Below are 26532 nucleotides of genomic sequence, written 5' to 3' on the forward strand. Positions count from 1 at the left end.
ATAGCCCGTTGGAACCGGTTTCTAACGGCTATAATGTTTGAATTTCAAAAAAAACTGGTGGAACCGGTTTTTACGTAAAAACCGGTCCCGGTTCCAACCCTACCTGGTTCCTAAAAGTTTGCATTTCTGGGCATCGGTTCGGGTCGGGAACCGAACCGGTTCTTGACTGGAACCGGTGTCATTTTCTACCCGGTGTAAAAAAAAACGGTTCCGAACCGGTTCGGGTTTTCAAGGTGAACCCGATTTGTGCACGTCTAACTGAGCCTATAAGAAACCAATGTGATTAATTTTTAACTTAAATGCTGAATCTCAACTCTAGTTTACAAATTTTACTTGATGTTACATACACTGAGCTGAGTTGAGTTGGCCCGGTTAACTCTTAACTCGAGCTTGAGCTGAAGCTAGTTTTGATTCGTTTGTTAAGCAGCCGTGGTAGATATAGAAAACATATCAAAAAACAAATTTTAAGATATTGAACATAATTTAGAGTCAATTTATAATTTCATTAAAAATTTTAAAAAATTGAATCAATGCAAAAATTGATCTTTTAACATTTTTTTCAGTTTTTTACTTACAATATTGATAACATAAATCAAATACTAAAAGTTCAACACCAAAACTGGTTTCATTTCAAAATACCATCAGAATCCACCACCGACAACGAAAACTGGGAAGAAAATGTATTTAGAAAACCGAAACATTCCTGAGCACTATTTCTGTAAGAAGCTAGAGCATGTTCCTGATGATGACTATGTAAACTGAATAAATATCATATTTCACAAAATCAAACCTAAATCTAGAAACACAACCTGACTAAAAGCATACTTGCTGAGGTACAAGAAAAGCCTTTACATGTAAAACTTGTCAATGTTGAGGTAATGTTGGTCTCTTATCCAACATCTCATAGTACACAACAAAGTTATCCTGCACAAATATTTTAAACTTTAACTAGTTATGTCGGGATTCCAAAATAAACATAAGTGTTATCGAAACGGATTGATAAAAGAAACAAAAAGTCAACCTTGCGTATCGTTTCCCATGTGTTTGGGTCAAAGCAAACATAAGATCCTCTTTCATATGTATTTGTCTTCACGAGAGGCTCCATGTTTGGAGGCCGCATAAACCATAATCGGTGCTCTCGGTGATAAAACCAACCTCTGTTATACCTGCAGCAAACAAAAAATATTATTTATTAAGTTCTGAACAGAAACAAGTTATAAATGCAATGGGATGTAACTTACAGTTCATTTGCAGCATACAATTGTGCTTCATCTTTAGGCATACTGCATGTATAATAAAACTATCAATATTTGCTAGCAAAATAAACTGTTGTTTCAGAAAGACGGAAAAAAAGGCACTCAAAAATACAAAATTTTAATCTTTTAGACGAAAAAAGGCACTTAAAAATATAAAATTTACATCTTTTAGACAGAAAAAAAAGGCAACTACAAATATAAAATTTACATTTTTTAGACAAAAAAAAAGACACTTGAAAATATACTGTACTGACAAAAATAGGCACTTAAAAATATAAAATCTACATCTTTTAGACAAAAAAAGGCAGCTAAAAATATAAAATCTACATTTTTTAGACAAAAAAAAGACACTTGAAAAATATAGTGTACTTTTTTAGACTATAATAGACACTTAAAAATATAAAATCTACACCTTTTAGACAAAAAAAGGCAGCTACAAATATAAAATCTACATTTTTTAGACAAAAAAAAAAGACACTTGAAAAATATAGTGTACTTTTATACAAAAATAGGCACTTAAAAATATAAAATCCACATCTTTGAGACAAAGAAAGGCACCTAAAATATAACTCTACCTGTAAAAGATGTAGAACAACGTGTTCAACTGAAACTTAGAAAAATACCGTTGCTGCAACAATCGCAAAAAAATATTAATTAAAACAAACAAAATAAATAATTTTTAATATTAAAATAATCACAAACAATAAAAAACGCTCACGTTTAAAGCAGGCGGTTGTTTAGAATAATAACATTGTGGGACCGTGAAATCCGGGTCACCTTTAACCGGTTCATCTGACCACGGAGAACCAAATGTCCTGTAAAGATTTTCAGCCGAATTTAAGTTTAATCCAAGAGTCGTTAAATCGATCCCGAGTGCGATTGATGTTAGGTCAGGGTCACTCATTCTGATTACACTTAATAAACCGAGCAAACCAAATCTGTCTTGAGCAGTTTGACTTTGACCAGTGTGCATAGACTTTACACCCTGATCCCTATATGGTTGACCCGCACCCGATAGCTGTTGCAGGCGGAATTGTGATTGTGATTGGTTCGGTTGTGACGGATAATGTTGGATTAGTTGATCAAATGAACCGATTCCAGAAATTTGAGAATTTAGAGGTCTTGAACCGACACCTGGCGGTGGCCCACTTGCCTAAAAACAAACTCAAAAAATATAAATATTATTATTATTATTATTTATCAGCATACAAAAAACTAATTTGATTAATTTAAATTAATATTACCTGTGAGTGAAATGACGAGTGTGAACCTTGAAACATATCTAGATTGCTGCTTTGCTGATGTGGACGATGAGATGAAAACGTTGCTCCCAAATTGAATCCTGAGGATCTTCCCATCTGCGTTTAATTAACCGTTGAGATTAAGATGTGGAGTTAAAAAGAGGAAAATACCCTTGTGAGAATAGTTGTAACTCACTGAAAATTGTGGAGATTGCATCATGGAAACGTTATTGTCATGAAGTTGTTCCTTCGGATGCAAATCCATTCCATAATCAGCATTATTGCCACCTGCACAAAATAAAAATAAAAAAAGATAGTTAACAATGTGGGATAGTGGTTAGGGTAAAAACAAGCCAAGCTGATTGTGAGCCACTTACGATCGCTCGCTAAGATATTGAATCAAGCCAAGCTTAAATAAGCTCAAGCTTCATTTCTCGAGCCTGAGCTAGCTCGCGAGCCTAAATGAGCCTATTATTTATATGAACTAATTTTCATATATAAAACATATATTTGTATTTTTTATATTTGTATAAAAAATTATTATGTATAAAACTAACATATATTATGTTACATAACATTATTAGAATCAAAATATGTATAAAAAAATTATAAATGTATATAAACTAATTAACGAATTAGAAACAAACCGAGCCCAAACTTCACTTATCGAACACAAGCTGGTTCGCGAGCCTAAACAAGCCTACTAAATATATACTTCTAATATAATATAAATAATATATATTTATAATAATTATTATGTATTAAACTATGATGAAGTAACTAGATAATATATAAGATGTTATATATAAAGATTATAATTAAAATATATGTATAAATATTTAAAACGAGCCAAACTCGAACTTAAGCCCAGTCAAGGTCGGGCTTGGCTCATTTAAAGCCTGCAAACAGTCAGAACCATTTTTCTGCTTTTCTTTGACAGTTGCACAAATAACCAATATAAATGTAATAAATACTATTACAAAACCTTTAAATCCGGGTAGAGCAGGAAAGTCTTCGTTCTGGATGCTAAATTCTTGATTTTGTTGTACGATGGGACTAACACCGAGCCCTTGTTTTCTTAAGGAACCTGAAAATTTCTAATTTAATAAAAAAACATAAATAGCATTAAAATCCAAAACACAAACATAAAATTACATTATGTTCACCTATTTGTCCCTGGGCCCCACCAGAAGAACTGGGCCGACTACTAAGTTGTGGAAAGTCGTTAATATCAAACGGTGAACCGTCATTGTTGTTAACATCGTTAATCATTCCCATTGAGTTAACATGGTTTAGAGAAAGTGAGCCCCCGGAATGATAAGAGTTTCCTAACATTGACATCACTTGTGGAGAAGCTGCATAATTTTAAAAAAGACGTATTTAGTCCCACAAATTTATTAGTCAGCAACAATAGTCCCTCGAATACATGTCACAATCAACAACTGAGTTCACATGCGACATTTTGGACTAACTAAGCCAAAAACCGAAAACTTGGTTTTGGGGCTTTTTGAAACTGTTTGTTTTCGGTTTTTCTTTTTTTACGGTTCGCTTTTTCTGTTTTCAGTAATGCAAAACCAAAGCCGAAAAAAGAATTTGATTTTTGAAAAAAAAAAACATAGAGCCAAACCGTTGGTTTTGGGTTAAAATTGGTTATTTTGGTTTGATTAGGTCGGTTATTTCAGTTAAGGGTCGGTTATTTCGGTTTCATGCACAACCCTAAACGGGTCAACAACTATATTAAAAGTCTAAAACATTGTACCCTGTTGAAGCATACCACCCATTAATCTATTTGACCCCTGCATGCCAACATTTCCGGGCCCACTATTAGTGTTCAAACTTAAACGAGAAGAGAGACCCGGTATGGATAACCCGCCACCTGTACTTAAGCTCCTGCCCACATTACCGCCACCAATAATATTCCCTGCTGAGCTGGAAATCCGTTGGCCAGAATTCCCCAAAATAGGAGACACACCACCCGTGTTTAAACGGTTTCCAATTCCTGCTGATGTGGGAAGAATTCCCGGAATCGAACCGCCAGCTGGATTTGACCCACTACTAAACCCTGGGTTTCCAACACCCAAGCCACCGGGCCCACCCCTATTAGCTAGCCCCGGGTGACCATGTGAGTTCGCGTGAGATATCTTCAAAATAAGAAATTGCAAACAAAAAAAAGTTAAAAAGAAAATATATGGAAAGAGTACTTTGGAAAGTGGACTGTAAACAAACAGAACGAACATGAACCGACGAACAGAGCATGTATGTGCTCGTTCGTTTTCCTTTAATTAAACAAACAATCGAACACAAACAATTAAACGAACGAGGTTTTCTTGTTTATGTTCGTTCATTAAGAAAATGAGCGTGAACATGTTTGTTCCTTAACAATATAAATGAACGGTTCATGAACGTAAACAAACGTGCATAACTGAGTTAAAACCAATTACATGTAAATGTGAATAACAATGTGCTGGCCTAAAAAGTTATTAAAACTCAATTAAGCTGTAACGTGCCTAAAAAATTTAAATAAATATATTATGGAACATAAACGAAAAAACTTAAACATAAACAAATTATAATGAACAAACATAAACAAACGTTCATAAAAATAAACAAACAAATGAGATTGTGTTCATGTTCGTTCGTTTAACTAAACAAACAATGTTTTTTGTTCATGTTTGTTCATTTACAAAATAAACGAACATTCATGAACATAAATGAACAAACAAGACATCTGTTCACGCTCGTTTATTTATTAAATAAAGGAACATAAACAGCTTCCCCCACCAGACGGTTCCCTGAACATTTAGCTCGTTTAATGGCCTATAAAGAATTGCACAAAGAATAAATTACCTGCGAAAGAGCAATGGGAACGTTTGATGAAAACCGACCACTAGTAAGATTCCCGCTTGGTTGTTGCAGGCCACTTGATGGGACGTTAGACATTGATGAGTTTCTAGAAATGTTGGGTACGTTAAAACTACCATGAATATTATGAAGCCCTTGAAGAGATCCTACATAAAACATTATTCACATGTGAGCAAACTAACAAAACAATATATTTGATGATTTATATATTAGAGAATATTCTAGAATATATTATTAGAGTTTTAGTATTATAGTGTTACCATGATCAGGAGATTGTATTTGAATATGTTTCCTTGTATTTATCTCATTGTACTCCTCTATATATAGTTGATCAATAATACATGACACCTGACGGGGTTTTCATTATTCTACATGGTATCAAAGCCTTAGGGTTCTGGCCTATTTCTTTCTCTTCTCGTTCTCGTCCTACCCCGGGGACATTTGTACATATATATAACTGGCTTCGGCCGTTGGTGTAGATTACGATCTACCGCCGCCATAGAGTAAGGGTCTACGGTCTATCTTCGGTCACCACTTTTTTATCCAATACTGACATTGTGACACACCTGCGGACATATATAAGTAAAAGCCACCGCTTTCTCATGCGCTGCCAACTATCCGGTTCTATGTTTCGGTTCCGAGCGTAACACATCATCACGTTTTAAATCTGGAGAACCACTTTTGATTTGAAGTATTGGATCTTTATTATCTTTTTTTCTTCCCTTTTGATGTATTTGTTTTCACATTCTTCACAGTTCATTACTTCTTATATATTCTTTCCTTTTTATTTAATTTTGTTTTTGTTTTATATTTTTTTCTCGTTAAAATAATAAAAATATCTTTTATTATTTATTTATTTATTATTGTGCCGCAATTGTTCCGTCAAGTTGTTGCTTCGGCCAACTCGGTCATAGCTCCTGCCGTCGCAGTCGAAGCTCTTGTCATCATGCCTAACCGCCTGACTAGGGTCAAGCCGTCGCCGATCTTCTTAGATCCTATAACCGATCGATTTCCTGCTCTACGTGACAGCCGGTCGTATATCTTCACAAGCTTTGCGCTCCAGTCCGAGCGTCCGATTTCCTACCGCTCTGACTGCGGGGGAATATTAGAGAATATTCTAGAATATATTATTAGAGTTTTAGTATTATAGTGTTACCATGATCAGGAGATTGTATTTGAATATGTTTCCTTGTATTTATCTCATTGTACTCCTCTATATATAGTTGATCAAATACATGACACCTGACGGGGTTTTCATTATTCTACATTATATATTATAATCATAATAATAATAAGTGAAACACACTAACCGCTGTGTTGAAAAACAGGGGACGGTGCACCGGATTGAGCAGTGAAAGATGAAGAAAACGGTTGCGCGGAGATGTTATCTTGAAGATTCGAAGATGATCTGTTTAAAGACGACTGGAAACGAACGTTTAACAACTAAATAACACGATAATTTAAAGTTCCATAATAAGTTAACAACAACACTAAGGAAGGTGCAGTACATTATTAAGCAGCCCTGACATTGAAAAACTGTCAAAATTTCATGCAGAAATATAACCCTTGTCAATTTGCCTTTGTTCTTCGATACAGTTTTCTTAAATATTCAATTTTTAAGCTCCTTTTTGTTCTTTAAACAACTGTAATAAAACCAGGATTAGAAAATTAAAACTGATTGAAAACATGACTTAACACTAGAATAATAATAATAATAATAATAATAATAATAATAATAATAATAATAATAATAATAATAATAATAAGTAGTAGTAGTAGTAGTATAAAGTCAAAAACAGGTATACTGGACACTTGTCTACAATGTTAATAAACTAGGCATATCCAGATTAACATTGCAAAATAATCACTCTTTTAATTTCATGTATATGTCTCAAAAAAAAAAATCAATACAATCCTAAAAACATCTCATATCAGTATATCAATCAATCAATCCAGCTATCAACTGTTTCCAAACAGTCAAAAGATTCAAACTTTACCCAACAAAACTAAATAAAAAAATTAAAAAAAAAAACCTAATCCAAAACCGGGTTAACTGACGACCCGATTGGCTTTCAATCGAATTGGGTGAAACCCAGAAACCCTAACCCATAAAGATTCGAAATTGGAATGTAAGCAAAGATTTAGAGATAAAAAAGAATACCCAGAGATGTAGAAGACAAGACGGATCTGCAAATAAAATGTGAAGAAAGAAAGAAAGAAAAGCGTAAATGAAGAGATGGGTTTGAATTTAAAGGTGATAAGATGGAATTGGAGGTGAAAAGAGAGAGAATCGGTGATTGATTTGATTGATTGGATTGAGATCATATGGATAACCCGAAATGTAAGCCTATCATATGGCCTGTGCTTAGATTATGATCACTTTGTTTGGGCTTTTTCTGGATATATGTGCCAAGCTTTAGCCCGGGTCGAACTGATTTAGGGGTGTACGTGGTGCGGCTTAGTGCGGTTTTAGATTAAAATTAAATAGAAAACCAAGATTTTGGTTTTTGGATTTTTTAAACCGTTCGGTTTCCGTTTTTCAGTTTCGGTTTTACAGTTTCGTTTTGGTTTCAGTATTTTCCGGTTTTTGCCATTTGACCTAGAAAATTTTAAACCGGAAAGAAAGTTGGTAGAAAATAGTGAATTTAGGTATAAATAATTATATTAGTTGTTAACTAATAAACTATTATTATACATTTTGTCAAAAGTATTTGAGTTACATATTTATTAAATTCTTATAAATTATTTAAAATAAAAATAAAATAAAATCTTGAAATTTGGTTCGGATCGGTTTTTGTGGTTTTTAAAACATAAAAACACATAAAACCAAAATGTCTGTTTTTGTTCCAGTTCGGTTTTTTGGATTTGAATTTTTCGGGTGTTTAGGTTTCGGATTGTTTTTTTTTAGTATTTTCTTGCACACCCGCAATAAATGTGTATAATGAGCTTGTACAATGTGATAAAAGATAATAAAATAGTGGGAGAGTGTGTTGGGACTATGATATCTGTTGTAAGCCTGGACCCATTGTCTTGGTGTGATATTTGTCGTGGACTCACGAGTAGGGTGGTTTCTAAGAATCGTGTAAACATTGAGGGTCCGAGGCAAGAAAAGAATGGGTCCCTAAATTATAAACTCTATAACTATCATATATAAAGTATATTATAAGACGATAATTGTGAAACAATAAATAAAACAAAAGTATATTAGTAACATAATTTAGTTTTGACAAAATGGCAAAACACGTCCTTTATGTTTGAACGTTTTTTCAATGGTAGTCCTTTAGCAAACTTAATGTCAGAGAACATACTTGATGTTTCAAATCCCTATCAGGTTACGTCCTTTGACACTATGTCACACCCCGACAAAGGCGGCGGAACATGCCGGGGTGCAACGATTGCTCAAAAGCGCATGACACTATTTAAAGCGACAATATTTAACAAACTCATTTAATTTCACATCATCAAAAATGTCACATAACCAAATATTCATAACTCAAATACAACAAAATATAACAAAATATAGCAAATCAAATATTGTTCAGTTTTGCTAATATCCTAACAGTATTTGTGACGTTTTCTTCACCGAACTCCATAATCAACCTAGATGCAAACCTGTAATATTTCATAAAATAAAGTTTATCAACACAAATGTTGGTGAGCAATTCATAAGTTTGAACAATAGATATATAGTATGAAAAGCCACAAAACTAGTATACAAAACCATAAATAATAGCTATAAACTTGGATAAATAGTTATCGCTAACAAGTTAGCGACACCCAACTATAAGAGGTTGCCAAATAGTTTAGGATTTTATAGTTATCGCTAATTGCATTACGTTAACGACACCTTGCCATGAGGGGTTGCCAAATGGTCTAGGATTTATAGTTCCACCATCCAAAAGCGATAAACACATAGTCAAATAAGCATAGAACACCAAATCGAGCAATTATTCAAGTAAGGTATACAACAACGTTTGTGGTTTAAGACCCAAGTATAAAACATTTAGTTTAGATAAGTTGAAATGTCACCCCCAAAATAAAAGATAGAAAACGGGGTATGAAGTTACTCACATTCAAGTAATAAACTTGAAAGATTGATTATTTGGAGATTTGCCGGAACGAAGAGTTTAACGTATGAAGCCTAAATAAAAGAAAGTCTTGGATTTAGAAAGGTTGTCTTGAAGATCTTTAAATAAAATAATTGTTGCAAAAACTAATCAATTAAAGTTCAAGGTTTAAAATGTAACTATTTAAGAATTTATAATAATAACCCTTTTAAAAAATGTAAGTTTGCTCAAAACCGGGTTAAAGTATCTAACCTTAATATTTACTTAACCAATGTTAAGTAATAAGGTGGGGATTATGCTAAAATGCAAGTTCCATTAGGCTAAAGATACTAAATCGGGTTTTTAACGAGTGTTCGGGTTGTCGGTTCGGGTCTTGACAAATGGTCAAACCCAAAGTCAACTTTCCAAAATATTAATTGTTATGAGATAACTCATTAAAACATACTAACACTTAACCAAGTATGTAGATCTATTGTTTAGAACTAACAACGCACGTTAAGCGAGTGTTCGGTTTTTTCGGTCCAAGCTATGTTATGAGATCAAGTTGGATCCAACTATTCCAAGTACTTAAGAAAATAATTAAAATCAGTTTGTAAACTATTTTTAAAGAAATATACAAGTCTTGATAACTAAAAACACACTTGTGTGTCTTAAGCGAGTAAAAGTCGGTATAGTTCGGTCTCCATCTCACAAATAGTTCATAGATGGTTTCTACATGCCCAAATATCATAGAACTTGTATATTGGTTTATAAATGAAGAAAACTTAAATTTTACAACAAAAAAAGTTAACTACAAGTCTTTTAAGCAAAAGTTTCGGTTTAGTTCGGTTTCCATCTCCCAACGAGTTCATAGATGGATTCCATATGCTTAATATCAAAGAACTTGTAAAAATGATTTTTGAAACTCAAATCTAGCAATAAACATGTTTAAACAACTATTTTAACAAAACTAGTAAACAAAAGTTCGGTTTCCGGTTTGGACTAGTTTCGGTTAAACCGAGGTTAGTCTTATACAAACCCACACCATGGAACTTGTAAATAAGATGAACAAACTAAAGGGTTAGAAGTTAGTCATAAGTGATATGTATAATAAGTTATGTGTGTGTAAATATATATCAAGAACACGAAGTCCTCCATGAAGCCTTGCCTTATGACATTCGAAACTTAACCAACCAAAGTCGGTGAAGTAACAAATAAAGGAAACAAGGGGTGTGTATTATATATATGTTGTACCACCATATTCAAGAGTTAGTAATGTTAGATGAACAAGTTAGAATGAAAGACTATAGTTAGTTTGACTTGAGAAGTCAAAACTTCAAGAATACATAAGAAATAACAACCTTGAATCTATGGAGTTTGAGAGAGTTTTTGGAGATGTAGCAAGAGTAAAATGAAGAAGATGGGTGTGTATATATAGGGAAGGAGTGAAGGGTTGGGTATAAAGATTCTTTTATGGTTTGCATAAAAATGGGTATGTTTAAATGGTCAAACAATGCATAATATAAAAAAAATATATTTTATATATTTTAAATGACAAGATCCAATATTTTATATATTTGAAATGTTCGGGTTACAAACGGGTCGGGTTTACATAACAAAAGTGACCCGAAATTGACGAATGTCACAGTATTCCCTACTTTAGGAAATTTTGTCCCGAAATTAAGATAAAGACGACGATGCAAACAAATGTGGATACTTCTCTTTCATTGTGTCTTCTCGTTCCCAAGTAAACTCCGCACCACACCGTGATTCCCAACGAACTTTTACTAACCGAATACGACTACGCTTGGTTTTCTTCTCGTTGCGATCCATAATCTCAACGGGTCGTTCAACCATAATCATAGACTCATCAACATGAACTTCATCGAGGGGTTTGTGAAGATTACCCTCGGCTAGGCACTTTTTGAGATTCGAAACATGAAATGTCGGATGAACACCGGCAAGTTCTTGCGGTAGTTCAAGTCGATACGCTACTTTCCCAACACGCTCAAGAATTTTAAAAGGACCAACGAAACGAGGAGCTAGTTTACCCTTCTTTCCAAAACGGACTACCCCCTTCCAAGGAGATACTTTTAGAAGGACAAGATCGTCAACATTAAATTCGATCGGTTTTCGCTGTTTGTCGGCGTAACTCTTTTGACGATTTCTAGCGGTTAGGAGATTTTTACGGATTTGATCAATGACGTCGGTGGCTTCTTGGACCATTTCGGGTCCCGTGATTTGAGCTTCACCGATTTCGTTCCAACAAATCGGGGAACGAAATTTACGACCGTAAAGAGCTTGAAAAGGAGCCACATCAATGCTAGAGTGGTAGCTATTGTTGTAGGAGAATTCGATGAACGGAAGATGAGAATCCCAATTCCCACCGAAATCAAGAACACATGCTCGTAGCATATCCTCAAGTGTTTGGATTGTACGTTCGGATTGACCGTCCGTTTGAGGATGATAAGCGGTGCTAAGATCGAGACGTGTTCCCAAAGCTTCTTGAAGTGAATGCCAAAAATGAGAGGTAAAACGGGCATCGCGGTCGGAGATGATAGACAATGGCAAACCGTGTCGGCACACGATTTCCCTAACATAGATTTGAGCAAGCTGCTCGACAGAATACTTCTCGCGGATCGGAATGAAATGAGCAGATTTGGTTAATCGATCGATGATCACCCAAATGCTATCGTTGCCTTTTTGGGTTTTGGGTAATTTAGTGATAAAGTCCATAGCAATGTCTTCCCATTTCCAAACTGGAATCGGTGGTTGCTCGAGTAGACCAAAAGGTCTTTGATGTTCGGCTTTGACTTTCGAGCAAGTAAGACATTTAGATACAAACAACGCTACGTCCTTTTTCATACCCGGCCACCAAAAGGTAGCACGAAGATCGAAGTACATCTTATCCGAACCGGGATGAACGGAATAGTGCGAATTATGAGCTTCGTCGAGAATACAAGTACGAAGGTCATCGCGATCGGGAACCCACAAACGATTGAGAAAATACAAAAGACCATCGGGTTTGGTTTCGAGTTGAAGTTCGGCTCCACATGACATTTCGTCATACATGTTACCTTCTTCAACGGAGGTGCGTTGAGCTTGAAAGATACGAATTTGAAGATCGGCTTGAACAATGACGCTTAGAAGCAGAACGGATTTAATATTAACCTTTTGACTTAGGGCGTCGGCGACAACATTCGCTTTACCGGGGTGGTAGCGAATCTCGCAGTCGTAATCACTAAGTAATTCGGCCCATCGTCGTTGTCTCATGTTGAGATCTTTTTGGTCAAAAATGTGTTGAAGGCTTTTGTGATCGGTAAAAACCACACATTTTGTTCCATAAAGGTAATGTCTCCATATTTTGAGAGCGAAAACGACGGCACCAAGTTCGAGATCGTGAGTCGTATAGTTCTTCTCGTTGACCTTAAGTTGCCTTGATGCGTATGCGATGACTTGACCTCGTTGCATGAGAACACAACCAAGTCCTTGATGGGATGCATCACAAAATACAACAAAATCGTCGTTTCCATCGGGAAGAGTTAGAATAGGAGCATTGCAAAGCATGTCCTTGAGAGTACAAAAGGCTTCATCTTGCTTCGAACCCCAATCGAAGGGTTGTCCCTTATGGGTGAGAGAGGTAAGAGGCAAAGAGATCTTGGAAAAATTCCGAATGAAACGCCGATAATATCCGGCCAAACCGAGGAAGGATCGAATTTCCGTGGGAGTCGTTGGAGTTTTCCAATCCTTAACAGCCTCAATTTTAGCGGGATCAACATGAATACCTTTGTCGTTTACGATATGTCCCAAAAATTGAACTTCCTCGAGCCAAAATTCACATTTGGAGAATTTGGCATAGAGTTGTTCGTTTCTAAGGAGCTCGAGAATGGAACGCAAATGATGTTCATGTTCGGCTTTGGATTTAGAGAAGATAAGGATGTCATCAATAAAGACAATAACGAATTTATCAAGGAATGGTTTACAAACGCGATTCATGAGGTCCATAAACACCGCGGGTGCATTTGTTAACCCGAAGGGCATAACCAAAAATTCGAAATGTCCATATCGAGTACGGAAAGCGGTTTTTGGAATGTCTTCTTCGCGAACACGCAATTGATGATAACCCGATCGAAGATCAATTTTGGAAAAACAAGTTGCGCCTTGAAGTTGGTCGAATAAGTCGTCAATACGTGGCAATGGATAACGATTTTTAATAGTAAATTTGTTGAGTTCTCGATAATCGATGCACATACGAAACGAACCATCCTTCTTTTTCACGAAGAGAACAGGAGCGCCCCAAGGAAAAGAGCTTGGACGAATGAAGCCTTTATCGGAAAGTTCTTCGAGTTGGTTTGATAGTTCTTGCATTTCCGACGGGGCCAGACGATAAGGAGCCTTGGCCACGGGCATCGCGCCGGGCACAAGATCGATTTGGAATTCAATCGGACGAACGGGAGGAAGACCGGTAACATCATCGGGAAAGACATCAAGGAAATCACGAACAATAGGAATATCTTGGATCTTCCTTTCCTTTTTGTCTTTTGTCACCGAGAGAGCTAAAAACGGAACGTACTTTTGGTGTAAGTACTTTTGCGATTGAGCACACGACATGAGATTTAGCCTTCGAGACGTTGTGTTTCCAAAGACCTTAAGAACCTTGCCGTTGACAAGCGGAATGCGAATGAATTTACCAAAACAAACGACTTCGGCACGGTGCAAAGACAACCAATCCATGCCTACTATGACATCGAAGCTACCCATTTGCATCGGGATGAGATCGATTGAGAATTTATGCTTAGAAAGAATAAGAGAGCAATCACGGACGACGGAATTGATGGTAATAGAATTTCCATTGGCGACTTCAACAGAGAACGGTCGGGAAAGCTTAGTTTGAGGCATCGCAAGTTTCGACTCAAATTTCAAAGAAATAAAACTTCTATCGGCACCGGTATCAAATAAAATAGAAGCCAAATGATAGTTCACCAAAAACATACCGTTCACAACATCGTTTGCCACTTGAGCTTGATTTGCATTCATCATAAACGCCCACCCTTGATTACCATGGTTGACTTGATGTGCTTGTTGTGGAGGTGGAGGTGGTGCTTGGATTGTTTGGATGGGTTGGATGAGTGATGCATTGAGTGGGGGAATTTGGGGTTGGTAAGTTTGAACTTGGTAAGCATGTGTTTGGTAGTATGGTATGGTTACGGTTTGAGCTTGGTTGGCAAAAGCTAAACGTGGGCAATTTTGGCGGAAATGGTTGGGATCACCACGATTAAAGCAAACTCGGGGTTGTTGGGGTTGGTTTGATGGGTATGGTGCATAGCGGTTTTGGGCATTTTGGGGAAAGTTTCTTGGTTGGGTTGGTGGGTTGGGTTGGTTTCGTTGGGTGGATCGGCATGTGTTGGAGAAGTGACCAAATCGGTTACAAATTGTACAATGGCGACACGGCGAGTTCGTTGGGTGGTGAAGTTGGCAAGTGTTACATAGTGGGGAGTTACCAATATAAGGTTTTCGGTTTTGGGGAAAGTTTGGGCTTGTTGTGGTGGTTGAGGTTGGGTGACGGCAAAGTTTCGGTAATTAGTCTTGGGTTTCTTCTTGTTGTTGTTGTTGTGTCGGGAGGAGTTGGAGTAGTTTATAGCTTGTGGTGCGGGTTCAATCTTGGCTTGGGGAGCGGGCTCGGTTTTGGCTTTCTCGATTGTTTTCTTGAGGGTTAAGGTACCCTCATTCACGTGATTTTCCGATAGCCAACCGGCTAACGTGATGGCTTCCTCAAGGTTCGCGGGTTTGCTACTCATGACTGAGTCCCGGATTTTCATCGGTAAACCCCCAATATATTTGTCAATTTCACGTTCGGCTGGGGTGACCAAGTGAGGTACAAGAACGCTTAGCTCGTGAAAACGGAGCGAGTAAGCGGCGTTATCACCACCTTCTTGTTTTAGGTCCCAAAATTCTACCTCAAGCTTTTGGAGCTCGTGTTTAGGACAGAATTTCTTCTTCATCAGCGCCTTGAGCTCGGCCCATGGAAGAGCCATGGCCACATCCGTACCTTGGAGGTGCATGACACTACCCCACCATGTTAGGGCGGTTCCCCTAAACATGCTTGAAGCGAAGTTTGTCTTTTTCGCTTCGGGGCATTCGCTGTGTAAAAACACATTCTCCACAGATTCGAACCACTGCAACAACGTAGTCGCACAGTTGGTTCCATAGAATTCGGACGGGTTGGCACTAGTAAATTGTTTAAGCGGGTAGGATGCGGGTTTGGGCTCAATAGGTGCAACAACGGGTGCGGGTTGGTTTGCTTGTATTTGGGTTATTAGTTCGGGAATCACAGCGGCCATTTGCTTGGCGATGATGGCGGCCATACGTCGAGTGGAGTTCTTGCGCGGTTGGCGTCTTTGCGGAGGCATGCTAAAAAATTATAAAGAAAATGGGATAAGTTTTTGGGTAAAAAGGAAATGAATATAAAGGTGTATAAAATAAAATAAGATTTCGATTTTTGATTTGTGAATCCTAGAGTTAGTATGGAGAAGATGTTAGTGTTAGATAAAATATAAAACTTTGTTTATAAATAACAAAACCGAAAACAATAGTAAATGGTTTTTTTTTTTGAGAATTTAAAGCTTAAAAATTTGAGATTTTGAGATTTATAGAGTTGGAAAAATCGTCCATGAACCACCATGACTTGATATTCTAACACTAAAAAGTTTTATAAAACAACATATTGGAGTCTAAACATGTGTACGAACCACCGAAACTTTTTCATGTTTTCGACTCAAATAACGATAATAACAAAATAAATCGAGATACAACGTCATGTCAAAACACTAGTCCACGAAATCACCGTAGTTCTATTGTTTTAACACCGAAAATTAGGATGGCGACCGGAACGCTCGCATTCGACTACTTAAAGCATTGACATTTATAACACGATTTATGGCCTAGAAAACGAGCATTATAACTCAACCATCCCAGGTAAGTAAATCACCTTCGATTCTTGGAATCTTTTTGTCAAATGGTCATTTTATAATTTCTCGTTTCCTATGATGGCTACAAACCCGAAATAAACGCAACCTTTAAGGGATTTGAAACAACGGGATCCAATTTAATCTTGTAATCCATAAAACACAATGAAAATCTACTTTTTGCGTTTTAAGGTAAGGATACCTTGGAAATACTATGAAAGTGTGTGTATGTGATCATTTAGGATATTGGTGAATTTTAAACAAGTTAATAAATAAACATGCGATATGAACAATTAGATAGAGTAAACACGTATGAACACACGTATATGACCCTAAGCATAACAATTCTAGGTCGTTACGTCTAACCACCTATCTTAATTATCATGGCTCTGATACCAATCTGTCACACCCCGACCAAAGGCGGCGGAACATGCCGGGGTGCAACGATTGCTCAAAAGCGCATGACACTATTTAAAGCGACAATATTTAATAAACTCATTTCATTTCACATCATCGAAAATGTCACATAACCAAATATTCATAACTCAAATACAACAAAATATAACAAAATATAGCAAATCAAATATTGTTCAGTTTTGCTAATATCCTAACGGTATTTGTGACGTTTTCTTCGCCGAACTCCATAATCAACCTAGATGCAAACCTGTAACATTTCATAAAATAAAGTTTATCAACACAAAGGTTGGTGAGCAATTCATAAGTTTGAACAATAGATATATAGTATGAAAAGCCACAAAACTAGTATACAAAACCATAAATAATAGCTATAAACTTGGATAAATAGTTATCGCTAACAAGTTAGCGACACCCAACTATAAGGGGTTGCCAAATAGTTTAGGATTTTATAGTTATCGTTAATTGCATTACGTTAACGACACCTTGCCATGAGGGGTTGCCAAATGGTCTAGGATTTATAGTTCCACCATCCAAAAGCGATAAACACATAGTCAAATAAGCATAGAACACCAAATCGAGCAATTATTCAAGTAAGGTATACAACAACGTTTGTGGTTTAAGACCCAAGTATAAAACATTTAGTTTAGATAAGTTGAAATGTCACCCCCAAAATAAAAGATAGAAAACGGGGTATGAAGTTACTCACATTCAAGTAATAAACTTGAAAGATTGATTATTTGGAGATTTGCCGGAACGAAGAGTTTAACGTATGAAGCCTAAATAAAAGAAAGTCTTGGATTTAGAAAGGTTGTCTTGAAGATCTTTAAATAAAATAATTGTTGCAAAAACTAATCAATTAAAGTTCAAGGTTTAAAATGTAACTATTTAAGAATTTATAATAATAACCCTTTTAAAAAATGTAAGTTTGCTCAAAACCGGGTTAAAGTATCTAACCTTAATATTTACTTAACCAATGTTAAGTAATAAGGTGGGGAAAATGCTAAAATGCAAGTTCCATTAGGCTAAAGATACTAAATCGGGTTTTTAACGAGTGTTCGGGTTGTCGGTTCGGGTCTTGACAAATGGTCAAACCCAAAGTCAACTTTCCAAAATATTAATTGTTATGAGATAACTCATTAAAACATACTAACACTTAACCAAGTATGTAGATCTATTGTTTAGAACTAACAACGCATGTTAAGCGAGTGTTCGGTTTTGTCGGTCCAAGCTATGTTATGAGATCAAGTTGGATCCAACTATTCCAAGTACTTAAGAAAATAACTAAAATCAGTTTGTAAACTATTTTTTTAAAGAAATATACAAGTCTTGATAACTAAAAACACACTTGTGTGTCTTAAGCGAGTAAAAGTCGGTATAGTTCGGTCTCCATCTCACAAATAGTTCATAGATGGTTTCTACATGCCCAAATATCATAGAACTTGTATATTGGTTTATAAATGAAGAAAACTTAAATTTTACAACAAAAAAAGTTAACTACAAGTCTTTTAAGCAAAAGTTTCGGTTTAGTTCGGTTTCCATCTCCCAACGAGTTCATAGATGGATTCCATATGCTTAATATCAAAGAACTTGTAAAAATGATTTTTGAAACTCAAATCTAGCAATAAACATGTTTAAACAACTATTTTAACAAAACTAGTAAACAAAAGTTCGGTTTCCGGTTTGGACTAGTTTCGGTTAAACCGAGGTTAGTCTTATACAAACCCACACCATGGAACTTGTAAATAAGATGAACAAACTAAAGGGTTAGAAGTTAGTCATAAGTGATATGTATAATAAGTTATGTGTGTGTAAATATATATCAAGAACACGAAGTCCTCCATGAAGCCTTGCCTTATGACATTCGAAACTTAACCAACCAAAGTCGGTGAAGTAACAAATAAAGGAAACAAGGGGTGTGTATTATATATATGTTGTACCACCATATTCAAGAGTTAGTAATGTTAGATGAACAAGTTAGAATGAAAGACTATAGTTAGTTTGACTTGAGAAGTCAAAACTTCAAGAATACATAAGAAATAACAACCTTGAATCTATGGAGTTTGAGAGAGTTTTTGGAGATGTAGCAAGAGTAAAATGAAGAAGATGGGTGTGTATATATAGGGAAGGAGTGAAGGGTTGGGTATAAAGATTCTTTTATGGTTTGCATAAAAATGGGTATGTTTAAATGGTCAAACAATGCATAATATAAAAAAAATATATTTTATATATTTTAAATGACAAGATCCAATATTTTATATATTTGAAATGTTCGGGTTACAAACGGGTCGGGTTTACATAACAAAAGTGACCCGAAATTGACGAATGTCACACACTAACCCCGTTAACTTTTTTCGTTAAATCTGGTAATATGCATTAAGGACGAGGCTAATTTTGTAAATTCACACATATATTTAATAAATGAATAAAACAATTAATATATCTCCTTTCTCTCTCTATCTCACATTCTCCTCTTTCTTTATTGAAGTTCACCCACCACCATCACCGTCCCTTTCTTTCTAATGGCAACACCAAAACCTTGTTTCAGATCTGAATTTTGAATCGGGTCTAAATCATCACCGCGTTGTTTGAGATCCGGGCAAAGAGTTTGACAAGCAGAACTAAACCCTGCTTGAGATCTTGTTTCAGATCTGGTAATGGAGGCATCTGAGTTCGACTTCAATCAAATCGAGGTAAAGCCATTTCCGAGTTGAATATTTGCTTGTGGGTTTTGACTATACCACCGAAAAATGGCTGATCTGGTTTTAGGGCAGGTGTATCCGACTCATTTTTCAGTTTTTCGGACCTAATCTGGCGGCAGCCTTGAAAACCAGTACATTACCCTTGAACTGAAAAACGATGTACTCCTCTCCTCAACTCGACAATGAATTGGGTTATTGGCCGGGTAAGAGAGAGAGAGAGAGGACTTCTGGGCCAAACAGTTCGTTTCATTAGCCGAAATTGGAAGTTGCAGGCTAGGATTTGAAGGCAATGAGAGGGTTACGTGGTGGCTGGGGGTTTCAAAGTTAGGACACCCCTCGCCGGAAAACAGTTTGTGGTGGTGATGGATAGAAGTTGACGGTGGATGATGGCAAAGAGTAAGAGAGATAGAGAGAGAAAGGAGAGAGAGAGAGAGATTATTTATTTGTAAATATATTAACTGTTTTATTCAATTATTAAATAAATATGTAAATTTACAAAATTAGCCTCATCCTTAATGCATATTACCAGCTTTAACGAGAAAAGTTAACGGGGTTAGTGCCAAATGACGTAACCTGATAGGGATTTGAAACATCAAGTATGTTCCCTGACATTAAGTTTGCTAAAGGACTACTATTGAAAAAACGTTCAAACATAAAGGACGTGTTTTGCCATTTTGTCTTTAATTTAAATATTTAAACTAACCCTGTAGTTATCCTATCATTTTTTGTTCTAAATTAAATAGTTTTGTTTCTTTAACTATATAAAAAAGGTAAAAAAAACAACTATTGACATGAGGTTAATAAGAAACTAACTCATGGCATAGTAGGTATTAATGAAAATGAAAAACAAATGGAACTCAAAAAATTAGATAGTATAAACGGGTGATGCAAGATTTGAATAATGAAAATGAAAAACAAATGGAAACCAAAAGATTAGAGAGTATATGAAAAACAAATGGAAACCAAAAAATTAGGGAATGTTTACTAGTTGAGCCAAATTAAACTTATGCAATTATACGGTTTACATTATATATACAAATATATAAAAACACGTCAACTTTTTATGGGCCTAAAAACCTGTGGGCCTTGGGTCGTTGCCATCTCTGCCCACCCCTCTAGGTCGGGCCTGCTCACGGGTCTGACCCACCGGTTCGGTGTACTATTTGTAAGGTCGTGTAATCATGGCCTAACGTGTATGCAGGTGATATTTGTTGTAAGCCGGACCCACAGGTTCCCATGTGATATTTTCTTTTGTAAGCATGGCTTACTCGGCTCCGACGTGAAGTCTATGGGCATGTTAATCACTATAAGACTGAACACATGAGTTCTACATGTGGCCTCGAGGCCGTTACACTTTAATTTGTTAACCCTGTCCGTGTTTGGGTTTCATATGGAACGTTGTAGTGATTACGTTGGACAATACGCTTTTAGTTGTGGTGCTTTGGAGACGTTTTGGTTGCAGGCCCGGCTCTGAGAACGGTTAAAAATTTCTGGGACGAAGACGAAAATTTTTTTAGGCCTTAATAAAAAAGGGGTATCTTGTTGGGTTTACAATTTAATTTTTTTAAAAAGCCTTAATTTTTTGGGCCTTACGACTTGGTTGTGTAAAAAAAAGTTTTATATAAAAATATAGTCAAAATGTCTTAAGTGAGGTTGGAACCCACAACCTTTTGGTTGAAAGTCATACCCCTTTGCCACTAAACCAAGCTAGTGATTGTGATATTAAGTTTAAACATTATATATACATATTGTTTTTCATAAAAATATATATATAATTTTTTTTAAAAAAAAAATCCGGGCCTATCGAGGGGTCGGGCCGGGGTCCGTCGACCACCCGGCCCTCCCTTATAGCCGGGCCTGTTTGGTTGTCACACCATACACCATTTGTAAACAATATTGTAAGCATATTATTATGAGCCTAAGTGCAAGAAAAAGTTTTGCCACAAAGATAAGAAGATAGAAAAGACCGGTGGGCATAACAAACGCGCTTCGTGTGTCTAGTTTACACCTAATGCTTCAAATGATGCCATTAAACATTATGATATGTAAACTAACACTCCTTTTGTTTGCACTTGTATTTATACAACGTTGCTTGAAATAAACAGATTTTGCGGGTTTTTAAGACCGATATAAGTGAGTGGTGTGAGTCTAGCATAATGTAATTAACACCACATCATACTAGATTTTTGGATTTGTAGAGCGTGCCTAGTTGTGGACATGGTCTAACAGGTTTGAACATGAACTGATCAAGTCCATATTGAGTTGATTAAGTCACTTACGTACCCGCTGACTCTTACACATCAATGTTTTTAGACCCGTACTGGACATTGACCCATACATCTTACCGGGTCACAAGTTGGACTGGACATCGACCTGGATGACGTCATAAATAATATAAATAAATATTTATGCCCATTGTGTTTATGCACCGATTTTTAAAGATCTAAGATCATGGTTTCATCTTTAAAAACATAATTGAAGCTTGGTTGGTTGGTTCATGTGAAATATTTAAGGCTTACATCCTGGATTAGGCGCGGGTTTGATTTCCGGATGATGTTGACTTTTTATTTAATGAAAAAAATGCTTTTACCGGTTCAGCCGGCGGTTCACCGTTAACCGTCAAATCCGGTCGGGTTAATAGAAAACGGGCGGAATGATGTGAACCGGACCAGAATGCATGCCACTTTTTTCTTATTAACATAGGACCCAGTTATCGCAAGAGAACAACGTTTTATTAATAAGAAAAAGACTGAACATGGTTATGAGTAAAACAATGGGTTTCATGTTTTTAAGTTTATCCCGATTTGTTACTAACACATAGGCTATCTTGTTTTTAACGGTAGATTCCTTTTCTAAAATCGTCATTGTGTCGTTCTTCCTGACTTTGACACGCTAGAATAATATACAAACCAATTTTCATATCATTTCGCTATGTACACTTAAGATGGGCAAGCTTCTAATTTTTTAGGGACTTTATGTAATTTGATATTGGTTTAGGGTATGATGTATAGCTAATTTTCATCCCTGAATCAACTCGACATAGGCAAATGTGCTAGAAAAAGAAGACATAATTTGGACTGCCTAGAGCTACAAGACTTACAAGTAGTAGCAGATGAAATCATATTGACATGCTGTATCATGTGACAATCAACCTAGATGGACACATATTATAGAGAATATTCAAGTCATGTTTGGCATTTTAAAAGCAATGAGCTCTATCGAAAGTTCAACTTTGACATGTAATTAAATAAAACGAATCATTTCCGAACTTCTTAACTATTTACTCTATACCAACCTTGATTTACAAATCTTCTCAAAGCCTTACGCTAATCTTCACGTAGTAATGGTGTAGGCGAGCTGTAAAACCGCTCTTCTGTGTTCCTGCTCAACTCAACGACACCTTCTTTAGCTCCTTGCATGCCACCACTCAGGGTATTCGTACCACCAAAATTAACTGTTGCAAAAGAGAGTCAGTTATGGAAATAAAACCAACTAACACAACAATTACTGTAACAATATATTGCTATCAACAGTTAGGTTCTAAACAAACCAAATGAACAAAGACAAGATCAGTTTGTGTTCGTGTGTTTAAGTTTGAAAGAGCAAATAAACAAAAATACAATACTTACACTAACAAATACTTTTGTTCGTGTTTATGTTCATTCGTTAAAAATACATATTAGATCATTTAACATGTAAACTATGATATAGTTTTGAAAATAGCCTACAAAAGAATTAATTGTTAAAATATACATAATATTTATCTTTTTACACATTTGTTCATGTTTAGCTATAAATATATTTTTTAAAAATATTTCATATATAATGACATATATGAATGAACAAGAAACGTGCTCGTGATTTTTTTACTTAACTTAGTGAATATAAATTCGTGTTCATAATTTTTTAACAAATAAACGAACTCATAGAAAAACTTTCCGTTAAACAGTTAACTAAAGTTCTTATTTAGGCCCTCATAAATATTTGATATGTAAAAGTTTACCTGAACGTGACTGAACACTAGCTTTACGTCGATTGTGCCTTATGACCAAAACAATTGCGATAGCCAAAATGAAAACTGCAGGGATAGTAACTCCGAGTATTATCGGTGTTTTATTTTTACCATTCCCTTGACATGACTTGCCATTGGTACACAACACAGGGTTTCCCGTATACCTGTTAAATAATTGAGGAAAATAAAAAAATTTACAAAATCATATAAGTATCAAGTAAAAATAAATAAGAAAATGACTTAACTTACGATGAATTTAATTTGGAATTTCTTGATAACGATCTTGGTATGGATCCAGTGAACTGGTTATCTGACAAATTTCTACATGGTTTTTAATATTCAACATCAAAAGTGTTTTCATCAAAACAAAATAATGCGAAAAAACAATTAATGATCTCAAATTCAGACCGGAACAAGTGAACAACTAGTCGAACCAACTACATAACCAGTCTGCTGAACCCTTTAAAGTGGACGATTTCTAGTTATACCAGAACGAATGGTTAGACGGATTTTAAAATATGTTGCTTTTGTTTTTCTTTCAAAATCCTATTTACTGTTAATTTTCCTTTTTCTGACCATTAAACTTGTAGCAAAGCCGATTTGATTATTGGCCGATATGATTATTCAATAATGTTTAGAAGTGGAACCGGAACTAATTAACTCACAAATGTTTTAGATTTGGCAAGGTACCAAGGAAACTAGGAATTGGCCCGGTCAAGCTATTGTTATGCAAATCTCTGCAATAGTAGTAGTATAAATTATAAAAATATTATGAAATTAAGGAACATATTAATTTGATAAAGTTGCAAATGTACATTGTTTCAAGAGCATCCATTTTACTAAAGTCTGGAAGTGGCCCAGTCAGGTTAAAACTGCTAAGATTTCTGCATAGACAAAACAATGTTTACATTTTTCTAAATCTAAAATAAAAAAAATAAACTAAAAACATAAGACGATATGTTGTTTACATTGATGTCACACGAGGTACCGAATCAGTGTTGCATGTTATCCATTCCCATGAGTATGGGGCGGGAAGACAGGAATCCCCGCCCCATTGTTGTAAAACGCTAAATGCGCTTTGGAGAGAAGCTAAACCTTCAACTACATTAATCAAACAAATATATATAAACATCCATGTACTTACTCTAAATTAAATGAACTAAAACATAAAGATGGATAGATACACGCGTATTAGGTGATTTACCGTCGCTGCTATTGGTGCCATCATTTAGAGCATCACTAATGAAGAAAAGCTCAAAGGCGTTAAGGAGAGGGGGGAGCGTGGCATCACCAACCGACTGTAAGGAAAAGTTAGTGTCGGTGGTGATCGAGAGATTAGAGATGAAATATTCGAGCACTTTCCCAAAACGGGGAACAAACGGAAGCGAGAATGGTACATTGTCTTTATAAATTCTAAAAGACCGTATTTCGGAAGAATTGACCTCTTTGACTTCAGAGAAATACCAGTTAATATAGGCCGGGTAACGGATTGGGTAGTCAAAGGTACCTAATCCTGAGGCTATTATACGAGTTGTGTTTTCTGTAGCTATCGCGTTTTTAAGGATCTCTTGAGGAGGATTATCGGGCACATCAACATCGATGATGGATGCATCGTTTCTTAAATATAGTAGATTGTTGCTATTGCCAGGAGACCACACTCGATCATAGGCGTCCAACGGAAACCTTGAAATGAACAAGAGTTTGCATATATTAATTCAAAACATGGAGTTTCAAAATACTAAAACCTTAGTTTATATTTCATACTAATTCGAAAAGAATCCAAATGCATACCTTATAGTTTCGTTTGTAGCGTAAGCAATCCTAAAGTGATTTAGCAACGCGTAATTTGAGCCAACTTTGCTGTAAACTTGCGAGTCCATGCTACGTACTTCAAGGGTCGATATAAACGGGAACTCATTGGGCTTCGTTTGCGCCACACACACGCTAATAACTTTCCTTTTCACAACATAAATAGTTTCGTATATTTTCACTTCAGAAGTATTTACCGAGATCCAAAAGTTCCCATCAAAATGAAGATCAAAATTCGGCGGAGTTGACTTTTGGTCATAGTTCCCATAGTTAAAACCGGCCCGAACCAAAACTTTTCCCCCCTCTTCAACTTCTATAGAATAACAATTTTTCCTGCGGGTGGTGAACACCCGCAGGGTGTCCATGACACGGGACATTGAGTAGTTTGGTTGCACTGCATGTGCAACACCACTCGAGATCAAATCATTATCCCCTTTCCAGACAATCGTGTTTTCATCTGTGAAAGAACCCGACACCCCACAATCTATGCTCACAAACACTATAAACAAATAAAATTAAAAAACACGCGGATATGATATAATGTAATTTGAAATAAAATGACAACTTAAACTTAGTAAGTTACTAAGAGTAACTTACCTTTGCCCGAAACCGAAACCGACAAGATGCATAGAGCTAAGAGATGAACTAGACGCCATAGATTATTGTTCATTGGATGAGCAGTTGAAAGAAGAAGCAATGTGTGATGAAATGGTCTTTTGTGTTGTTGATTGGCCAATTGAAGTTGGTGAGTTGTTTTACTTAACGAATGGTTGACTTTAGTATGTTGACATTGACTTTATAATAAAAAGAAGTAAACGTTTTGAAAAAAGAAAAAAAAAACATGGCTGGCTGCGCCTTATTAAAAGTCAATGGTCGAGATTTTCTTAAGTTAAGCCGTGTAGATTATTATTGATGGGACGAAATGTTTTGACATGTATCAAAGTTCAAATTGGAATGTATGTACCAGATTTCAAATCTTTTGATTATTGAAGAGTACAAATCAAGTGGGACCGCGAGAGTCGAGACTAGCTGAAGAAAATACCATGTTCAAATACTATGTTTGAATCGTGTACTAGCTTCGAGAACTCTTCATAGCATATGAATTGCAAAGGACATACATATACGGGTCATGGTTTAGTCAACAAGTGATCAGAACCGGTTTGGGACCAAACGGTTCGGTTTCCAAACTGGTTTAGGGGGAAATTATGTGAATTGATCAAGCCGA

The 26532-nt window shown here is 35.9% G+C and overlaps 1 protein-coding gene, 1 non-coding gene and 1 pseudogene across 3 annotated transcripts; 1 reads left to right on the forward strand and 2 right to left on the reverse strand.

The window, feature by feature from the left end:
• Positions 1-662: 662 nt before the first annotated feature.
• LOC143530055 (putative NOT transcription complex subunit VIP2) lies at positions 663-7786 on the reverse strand (annotated as a pseudogene). The gene is made up of 14 exons (XR_013134782.1): positions 7521-7786; positions 6868-7002; positions 6670-6781; positions 5345-5505; positions 4257-4638; positions 3664-3852; positions 3483-3584; positions 2694-2785; positions 2501-2614; positions 1975-2409; positions 1832-1884; positions 1242-1283; positions 1022-1166; positions 663-924 (listed from the first exon to the last, which is right to left on the reverse strand). The product of XR_013134782.1 is annotated as a putative NOT transcription complex subunit VIP2 (transcript).
• LOC143530058 (small nucleolar RNA snoR35) lies at positions 6670-6753 on the forward strand. Its single transcript, XR_013134784.1, has one exon. It is a non-coding gene; the product is annotated as a small nucleolar RNA snoR35 (small nucleolar RNA).
• Positions 7787-22707: 14921 nt separating the features above from the next.
• On the reverse strand, positions 22708-26161 carry LOC143530040 (senescence-induced receptor-like serine/threonine-protein kinase). Its single transcript, XM_077025677.1, has 9 exons — positions 25905-26161; positions 25290-25806; positions 24703-25181; positions 24467-24599; positions 24314-24382; positions 24164-24235; positions 23748-23819; positions 23490-23662; positions 22708-22940 (listed from the first exon to the last, which is right to left on the reverse strand). The coding sequence occupies exons 1-9, from the start codon at positions 25975-25977 to the stop codon at positions 22813-22815; spliced, it is 1716 nt and encodes a 571-aa protein (XP_076881792.1). The 5' UTR covers positions 25978-26161; the 3' UTR covers positions 22708-22812.
• Positions 26162-26532: the final 371 nt, after the last annotated feature.

The sequence above is a fragment of the Bidens hawaiensis genome, unplaced genomic scaffold (assembly GCF_021521415.1).
Source record: "Bidens hawaiensis isolate Kalapana, Puna unplaced genomic scaffold, B.hawaiensis_p1.1 tig00008819_1, whole genome shotgun sequence".
Taxonomy (NCBI): domain Eukaryota; kingdom Viridiplantae; phylum Streptophyta; class Magnoliopsida; order Asterales; family Asteraceae; genus Bidens; species Bidens hawaiensis.